Source organism: Hemibagrus wyckioides, linkage group LG07 (genome assembly GCF_019097595.1).
Source record: "Hemibagrus wyckioides isolate EC202008001 linkage group LG07, SWU_Hwy_1.0, whole genome shotgun sequence".
In the NCBI taxonomy this organism is placed as follows: domain Eukaryota; kingdom Metazoa; phylum Chordata; class Actinopteri; order Siluriformes; family Bagridae; genus Hemibagrus; species Hemibagrus wyckioides.
The window spans coordinates 4,254,112-4,264,111 of NC_080716.1; the positions used below are offsets into that span (position 1 = coordinate 4,254,112).

Genomic DNA, 10,000 nt, shown 5'->3' on the forward strand with positions numbered 1-10,000 from the left:
GAGTGACGTGACGAGGGAGACGTGTTGTGACACGTACGCACATTTACATCATTTTACACAAACGTCTAAAAGGCTGAAATGCAAATATTCTATTTCTTTAAAAAAAAAAAAAAAGTAAGAAAGAAAAGGTGTTAAGACGGAAGTGGAATGCGAGCAAATGAACAAAAGGCTCTCTTCACTTCCTGTCTTGCTCAGAGACGCGCAGTAGGTTTGGTTCTCGTCTCTTAAAATGCGCGAGAATCTAAAAACGTTTCCCTGAAGCCGGAAAAGAAAAACAAAAAAACGTCCCGAGTTTTTATTTTTAATTGTTGTTAAATATTCAGCTAAAATAAGGTTCGTTAGTCTCTTGTGGGCGTGGCCTGTCTTCTCTTCCTGGTGAGCGGCCGCATGCTAATGAAACAGGCGCATTACGTGCTTCATGCTCACTTGGTTCTCAGATTAGATTAGCAAAGCGAGCTAGCCACACTAGAATCGGCTCCGCCCACTCTCCAGACACACCTCTGACCTCCACCGCTTCCTTCTCAGCTTCATTTCAGCCGCTGCCGCTTTACGCTTGAATAACGAGTAAACAGACTTTCGCTTCGTTTCTCGACGCAGGGAAACGTCTGTTCGTAACGGCGCGTAGAAATCACATTAAAAGATAAACTCCAGCGCCCTCTGTTGGAGCTGAAGGGAAATGAACGCCCAGTACCAGCACTGGTCCAGCACTTCAGGCCCAAACATCACACACCGTACGGAGAACATACGGATAATATACTTTTTGTTGTTGATGGTCGAACAACAGAACGTGTAAACGACTACATGAGAGAGAGGCCTTAATTATATATATATTTAAAAAAAAAAAAAACACCATCACGCTATGCAAAATTTCAAAGGAAAAAAAAAAATCATTTCAAGTACATTAAAATTAAGGGGCTATGTACAAATAAAAAGAAAAAGAAAGAGAGAGCGAGAGAAACGGCGCAGATGAAGCGGTACAGCAAGCAGATCAGAGATTAGATACATTCTTCATTTTGGTTGAGTCGAGACCTTCTTACACTTGCAGGAACAAGTCGTCATAGAAACCTTAAAAAAAAAAAAAAAAATTACGTTCACGCCCACTTTGTCTGAGAACATACAAATAGCCCCTCCCTCCCCTCATTCTTTATCTTCATCATCACCATCACCATCATCATCATCATCATCCGGCCCTCTCACAGCTTCATTCCAGTGGAATCATTAATGGGGGCAGTAACACTGGGGTTCTTCAGGTCCGGCGCTGAGAGGCGGTCCTCTTCACCCCGAGACCTCGAGTCGAATTCATTTGTTTAGAGAAAATTATTAAAATCAGATTCTGGGAGTCAGAGGGAAGAGAGAGGAAAAGAACCTCCTCCTGACTGTCAGAAACCTGCGTCAGTACCTTCACCTTCCTTCTTCACTTTTTTTTTTTAACATCCTGTGTAAAAAATAACTCATGGATTTAAGTACCTTTACTCTCTCTCTCACTCAGGCTTCAGTCTGTATCAGAACCCAATCAGAGGTACTGATAGAACCGCGAGCGGACCACCTGCACCCCGGACAGTTTGTGTGGATGAGCGTCGGAGGCTAAGCTGAAGCTTTTGAGCTGAGCCACGGCCGCCGCCGCTTCCCCGTTCGACATTCCCGAACCGGACCCCGAGGCCCCGGCGGAGAACAGGTCCGAGTTTTCCAGGCTGACCTCTGGGTTGCTGGTGCGGTGCCGCTCTCTGACGATCCAGTCGGCGATGGAGAAGTCCTGCGAGCTGCATTTGGGTTTTAAGCGATCCATAGCGGAGAGCTCGGCGCCGGTGATGACGGACAGCTCGGCGAAGTCTCTCTGGCCGCCCATGGTGTGGCGGCGGCGTATGTTGGTCTTGCGTTTGCTGCGTGTCTCGGGGGATCTGGTGCGCTGAGATCCCACGCCAAACATGTCGTCGGCAGAGGCACGGAGTCGGCACTTTAGGCGATCGGTGATTTTGATTCGCCACAAGGGCTCGTTTTCGCCGCTTCCGGGTCTCCCCTTGACCGTGTCCAGCATTTTGGAAATCCTGGAATCTTTATCGCTGCGCCCGCCGTCCGTCGACGACTCGCTGTCCATTTTTTGCCGGCTTCCTCTCTTCCGCGCTAACGTGTCGCCCGCGACGATGCGCTGCGACACCAGCAGGCTGGGAGAAGTCTGAAAGGGCGTGACTCCGCCTTCTTCTCGCACAGATAAAACGTCCTCGGACTCTCTGTCGTCTTGTGTGAGCGCGAACACGGATAAGTTGCTCTCGCTGTCGGAATCGATGTTCCTGCCCTCACTGATGAGCTCGCTCCTCTCGTCGTCGGCGTCGTGAGACGGACTCAGCGCGGTCGACTCGATCCCCGTCAGGAACGTCATGGACGACGTGGTGGAGTAATCGGACGTGATGGAGCAGACCTCGGCTCCTACGTTCTCCATCCAGGGACCCGGAATCCTGCCCTGCCTGATTCTGGGCCCGGACGCCTGAGAACTCGTGCTGTTCAGCGTTCCCAAATCCGACACGCAGCCCTCGTCGTACGAAGCCGACGGCGGATCGGAGAGCGAATTCTGACGCACCATCTCCCGCTCTCTCGGCGCTCGGTGTTTTTTAGGAGACTCGCCAGATTTATTGAACTGCGGCGGTTTCAGAGGCAGGATGTCGGATTTAAATTCTGTCGGATTGTCGGCGCTGCTCTGTTCCGATCTCCGGTCCGACTTTTCTAGCCGATCGCACGCTACGCTCTCCGCCTCCTCGCGCCGCTCACGGTCCGGCTCGCTCTCGTCCGGAAGCTCTTTCTTGGAGAAGCTGGCGTCCAGGTCGTCCTCCGAGCTGCTCATCTGAGGTTTGTCTTTGGGTTTTTTGCGCTTGCGGCTGGCGAAGATGGACGAGCGCAGCAGCTCTCTGCTGTACTGGTCTTTACCCGAGCCCCAGGAGCCCTGCTGGAGGAGCAACAACACGTCAGAGAGGAACAAATAAAGACAGAAGGTGAAACTTGGCTGTGGGCGGAGTTAACTCCTCACACTCACCTTTGATTTGGCAGAGTCACTGGTGGCTGAATCTGGAGACGGAATAAAAAGAGAGAAAGAAAAAAAAAGAAGATCAGAACCTTTGTGTGTGAAAGTGTGTGTGAGAGAGCGAGAGAGAGAGCGGCGTGAGAAGCCACAATCAGCACAGACACATGAGATCAGAGAGATGAAGGCAGCACAGTTTAAACAGATAAAGCCATCGGGTTGGGGAGGGAGCGCGAGAGGGTGATGAGCACTGCACAGGAAGCAGCTCATGCACACATTCGCACAGACAGCATGTCCACTGATACCACACACACACTCTGACTCTCTCTCTCTCTCTCTCTCTCTCACACACACACACACACACACACACAGAGCCTGGTTTAAAGGCAGTCTTTCCCAATGACACGTTAATAACAAGTGTGACAGGCGTGTGTTTGAATATCCATCTCTCAACTCTCATATCTTTCTATGAATTTAAATAAATAAATAAACAAACTCCTCAGGAATCCTGTGTGTCTACACACGTCTGATGTGGTACTGTTACGTTACTGTACAGGAGAAGAGAGTGACCGGTCAGTGGTACTGCTACTCGTTATATATTTCTCAGTATGGCGTTAAAGCAGCCGCTCGGTGCCACATCAGACGCAGTGGATCCTTCCCTGTCGCCCCACATGTTCTCCATCAGCCACAACATGTTCTGCACTTTCATACTGGACCTACGATGATGATGACGATGAAGATGCAGCGTCCAGTTTAGCGGTGTGTGCTCTCATCTACTCACCTACACACACCACACCTTTACAAACGGGTTTAAATAAAATAATTACAGAATTAAACCCGAGGACTCTTCATCTTCGCTCCTGAACACACTGACAGGCTCAGGCAGGGGGCGTGGCCTAACCTGGGACATCCCCAACAGTTCAGCTATAGCAGTTATTAGACTTTTTGGACCTGTTGCTATGGCGATATGGGAGAAAAATATTTAATCAAGAATTTCAAGACAAAGTAAAAATTGTCCCTGAAGGACATGAAAGTGAAGACATGACTTAAAATTTTTGAGATTTGTTTCGTGAGCTAAACTGGAAGTGTGTGTTGCTTGTTGACCCGGTCAACATGTTCCAGCTGATGGACGTGTAACGAGGGGGGCGTGTCACTCTACATCAACTTTTCCATCACAAAAACAACACCAACAGCAGCAGCAACAACCACCGACATCATGTGGGCATTTTGTGTGGTGTGGTGTAATGTGAAGTAGCCCCGCCCACAAAGAGAAAAAGAAAGAAAAGGAAAGGAAAAATCAAAAGGAAAGAGTAAGCAAAAAAACAGAATAAAGGAAGAGAAAAAAAAGAAAAGAAAAGAAAAAAGAAAGAAAAATTAAAAAGGACAAAAAAAAGAAAATAGTAAACAAAAAATGAAAAAAGAATGAGAAAAAGAAAAGAAAAAAGAAAGAAAAACTGAAAGAAAATAGTAAGGGGAAAAAAACAGGTAGAGAACAAAAAAGAAAAAAGGAAAACAAAAAAGAAAAACAGAAAAAGCAAACAAAAATTAAACAAAAAAAACAGGAAAAAAGAGAGAAAAAGAAAAAAAAACAAGAAAAAAGAAAGAAAAAAATCAAAAGGAAAGAAAAAATGACAGAAAATAGTAAAAAAAATGAAAACAAAAGAAAAAGAAAAAAAACAAAAATCAAAAAGGACAGAAAAAAAGGAAACAGTAAGCAAAAAAAAAACAGAAAAAAGGAAGAGAAAGAACAAGAAATAGAAAAGAAAAAAAAAGCAAATAGTAAACAAATATAAAACTGAAAAAAGGAAGAGAAATAAAAAGAAAGAAAAAAGAATGAAAAATCAAAAAGGGAAGAAAAAATGACAGAAGCAAAAAACAGGAAAAAAGGAAGAGAAAGAAAAAGAAAAGAAAGAAAAAAGGAAAAAAAATAAGAAAATAGTAAACAGAAAAAAGAAGAAAAAGAAAGGACAGAAGAAAAAAAAGAAAAGGGAAAGAAAAAATAAAGAAAAACGAAAGAAAAATCAAAAAGGAAAAAAAATAAAGAAAATATTAAGCAAAAAAAAAAAAAAGGTTAAACCCCGCCCACTTCCCCCTCTTTCACACAGGATGGACAGTGAGGCGGCGGAGGAGAAAACCGGAGACCGTACCATGCTAGAACTCCTTGCGGTCAGCTTCGGAGACAACGAGAGACAGCAAAGAGGCTTTTGAGACACATGACACCATGACTGCTCTGTATCCTCTCTGATAATCCATCATCTTAATCAGATAGAAGAAAACGTGCAAAAAACACCACCATGACAAAAAAAGAGATAAACCCAGACTTCTCTGACATTCACGCAGAAGCAGCGTGTGGTTTGGTTTGTTGTTGTTTGGTTTGTTGTTTGTTTTTTTGTACGTTCGGATCGGTTTCTCTCGGATATTTGGTTTGTTTTTTTCTTTTCAAAAGCGTTTACAAGAAGCGTGGGTTTCTGCAGACTAGGCAGCTACACTGGGGACAACACTCCTCCTTCTTCCTACAGTCCCAGCTGTCCATCACAGACATTACAGAGTCCATCAGTGACATCACCGAGTGATAGACGCCGCCCACTTGGCCTGTGTCAAGATTGGGTAATGTGTGAGAGCAGGGCTGGACAAAAAAAGGGGACAAAAAAGGGGGGAGGAGGACAAGGGAGAAAGAAAACACTGGAGACAAGACGGGTGAGCCATAACGTCACATGAAGTTTCATTTCATTTTGCTCTCTTTCTTTCTTTCTTTCTTTCGGGAAAGATCATGCTGGGTTAAAGTGCAAGAAAGAGGGAGGAACAGAACTGAAAAGGAGGAACGGAGGAGTGGAGTCGGAACCGAGGCTGAGGAAGGAGGGAGGTGATGTGTAAGAAACCCAAAGCAGGGGAAAAAATTGTAAAAAATAAATAAATAAATAAAAGACAAAAGGTTCAAATGAAAACAGCGACATTTAAACCGAATAAAAAATGTAAACAAGCAAAAAAAATAAAAATAAAAATGAAAATCGATATATTAAAAAATATATATATAAAAGCGGAAAACATACTGACAGGAACTATTTTATCCAATTTTTAATTTTTTTTAAATATATATATTTTTTAAATCAGAACACTTGAATTTAAAAAAAAAAGAGCAAAATTGCTAAAATAGTTCAGGTTTCCGTGAGCAACCGCAACGAGACATTAATCATAGAGCTGGCTACAGTTTCTACTCAAACATCAGAGCTTAAAATATCGTCATGGAAACGGAAACTGAGCTGTCAATCACACACATCTCATCAGACACACATCTCATCGGACACACATCTCATCAGACACACATCTCATCAGACACACATCTCATCAGACACACATCTCATCAGACACACATCTCATCAGACACACATCTCATCAGACACACATCTCATCAGACACACATCTCATCAGACACACATCTCATCAGACACACACCTCACACACACACACCTCACACACACACACCTCACACACACCTCACACACCTCAGTTTGTAAAACAAAATTTGTTGGAGGTTTATTCACTGGATTGTATTTAAACATTTTCCAGGACGTTTACATTTTTCAAGCTCTGAAACATGGAAAGCACTCGTGTGTGTGTGTGTGTGTGTGTGTACTGTATCATCATAAACATCATGGTTCAGTATTAACCCTGTGCTCTACCTCACTTCCTGTCCTGCTATAACACACATGTAAGATGACACGCGTGCACACACGCGTGCGCGCACGGCCGGCGTGAGCGTACCTGAGACGTCTCCAGGTGAGGGGGCGGTGCGGCCGATGTTGGTCAGCAGGTGATCGATGTTGGGGACGGGCTGAGACTGGACCGTGCTCTCCTGCTCCACAGACGTCTACAATTCACACAACACCAGAGATCTTTATCTAATCCACACCACACCTCTATTACTACTGTATAAAGACTTTATAACAAAGATTCATGGTGTTTATCATCATCATCACCACCACCACCTCCCACGCAGGATTTCACTTCAATACTCACTACAGGTTCCTCATCTCCATCTTCTGAGAAGAACCAGTCATACTGAGGGGAGGGGGGTGGGGGGAGACAAGAGCCAAGTGTTATCACCTGAAAAACTATTCCTCATGAAAGAGCAAGAAAGAAGGCATGCAAAAACAAGAGACTGAAAAGAAACGAGAAGAAAGTTGATACAGATCTTTCATAAACAGAATGAAAAGGTTTCAAGAAGCTGAAAATGAAAAATATATATACATTCAAAGACAGAAAGAAAGCAAGAAAGCAAGACACAGACAGAAACAGACAGACGGACAGGCAGACACACACACAGACGGACAGGCAGACACACACAGACAGACAGGCAGACACACACACACACAGACAGACAGGCAGACACACACACACACACACACACAGACAGACAGGCAGACACACACACACACACACACACACACACAGACAGGCAGACACACACACACACACACACAGACAGGCAGACACACACACACACACACAGACAGACAGGCAGACACACACACACACACACACAGACAGGCAGACACACACACACACACACACAGACAGGCAGACACACACACACACACACACACACAGACAGGCAGACACACACACACACACACACACAGACAGGCAGACACACACACACACACACACAGACAGGCAGACACACACACACACACAGACAGACAGACACACACACACACAGACAGACAGACACACACACACACAGACAGACAGGCAGACACACACACACACAGACACACACAGACAGACAGACACACACAGACAGACAGACAGAAACAGAGATACAGACACACACACAGACAGACAGGCAGACACACACAGACAGACAGGCAGACACACACACAGACAGGCAGACACACACAGACAGGCAGACACACACACAGACAGACAGGCAGACACACACACAGACAGACAGGCAGACACACACACAGACAGACAGGCAGACACACACACAGACAGACAGGCAGACACACACACAGACAGACAGGCAGACACACACACAGACAGACAGGCAGACACACACACAGAGACAGGCAGACACACACACAGACAGACAGGCAGACACACACACACAGACAGGCAGACACACACACACAGACAGGCAGACACACACACACAGACAGGCAGACACACACACACAGACAGGCAGACACACACACACAGACAGGCAGACACACACACACAGGCAGACACACACACACAGACAACACAGACAGACACACACACACAGACAACACAGACAGACACACACACACAGACAACACAGACAGACAGACACACAGACAGACAGGCAGACACACAGACAGACAGGCAGACACACACACACAGGCAGACACACACACACAGGCAGACACACACACACAGACAACACAGACAGACACACACACACAGACAACACAGACAGACAGACACACACAGACAGACAGACACACACAGACAGACAGGCAGACACACACACACACACACACAGACAGACAGGCAGACACACACACACACACACACACACACACACACAGACAGGCAGACACACACACACAGACAGACAGGCAGACACACACACACAGACAGACAGGCAGACACACACACACACAGACAGAAAGACAGACACACACAGACAGACACACAGACACACACACAGAAACAGAGATACAGACACACACAGACACACACACAGACACAGACAGACAGACACACACACAGACACAGACAGACAGACACACACACAGACAGACAGACACACACACAGACAGACACACACAGACAGATACAGACACACACACACAGACACACACAGACAGATACAGACACACACACACAGACACACACACACACAGACAGATACAGACAGACACACACACACAGACACACAGAGACAGACAGACACAGACAGATACAGACAGACACACAGACACACTCAGACAAACACACACAGACACACCTGCTGAATGAGCGTCTCCACGATTTTGTACTGGTCAGGCATGTGAGTGACCATGTGTGTCATGTTGTCTTCTGAGGTTCTGACCAGTGTTGGGCCGAACACGATGGCCAGGTTACGCGGCTCCATCTGACCAAACACAAACAAACAAACAAATAAATAAATAAATCCACTCATTTTATATCAGTGAGACATTTTAACCAAAAGAAAAACTCCAGAAGAAGAGAGAGGAAAAAAAATCTTTTATTAAATATATTATTATTATTAAATACATCATCATGATTCTTCTTCTTCTTTCTCTTATTATTATTAAATACATTATTATCATAATTATTATTATTATTAAATACATTATTATCATGGTTATTATTATTATTATTATTAAATACATTATCATGGTTATTATTATTATTATTATTATTATTATTATTAAATACATTATCATGGTTATTATTATTATTATTATTATTATTAAATACATTATCATGGTTATTATTATTATTATTATTATTATTATTATTAAATACATTATTATCATGGTTATTATTATTATTATTATTATTATTATTAAATACATCATCATGGTTATTATTATTATTATTATTAAATACATCATTATCATAATTATTATTATTATTATTATTATTAAATACATTATCATGGTTATTATTATTATTATTATTAAATACATCATTATCATAATTATTATTATTATTATTATTATTAAATACATTATTATCATGGTTGTTATTATTATTATTATGTAAATAAAGATGAGAAGAGCAGTGAAGATCAGTACCTTGTTTTTCTCACAGTTCTCTGAGACGGTCTTCAGATGACCAGACAAGAACTTCAGGGTTTCATAATGATGCTCAGGAAGCTCATGGATCTAAAAGAGAGAGAGAGAGAGAGACAGGGAGAGAGACAGGTCAGTGGTTGTATCGTCCTGTAACAGACTGTATTGTCCATGTCTGTGCAGCTCACCAGTCTCTTCAGTGTCTTTAAGCGCTCCACAC

The 10,000-nt window shown here is 43.7% G+C and overlaps 1 protein-coding gene across 9 annotated transcripts in view; it reads right to left on the minus strand.

Moving 5' to 3' along the window:
- The window catches only part of arhgap21b (Rho GTPase activating protein 21b), a 46,439-nt gene that overhangs the window by 213 nt on the left and 36,226 nt on the right, over positions 1-10,000 (minus strand). For 7 of the 9 annotated variants that reach the window (XM_058396051.1, XM_058396050.1, XM_058396053.1 and 4 more), the window contains 7 exons: positions 9,969-10,000; positions 9,784-9,873; positions 8,988-9,113; positions 7,028-7,069; positions 6,773-6,878; positions 3,026-3,057; positions 1-2,938 (listed from right to left, as the gene is read on the minus strand). The exon at positions 1-2,938 is cut by the window's left edge and continues 213 nt beyond it; the exon at positions 9,969-10,000 is cut by the window's right edge and continues 42 nt beyond it. In XM_058396051.1, coding sequence (XP_058252034.1) covers positions 1,514-2,938; positions 3,026-3,057; positions 6,773-6,878; positions 7,028-7,069; positions 8,988-9,113; positions 9,784-9,873; positions 9,969-10,000 — 1,853 coding nt within the window. In that variant the 3' untranslated portion in view covers positions 1-1,513. The remainder of the gene's footprint in view (positions 2,939-3,025; positions 3,058-6,772; positions 6,879-7,027; positions 7,070-8,987; positions 9,114-9,783; positions 9,874-9,968) is intronic. The other 2 variants (XM_058396058.1, XM_058396052.1) reach the window with 1 other exon arrangement.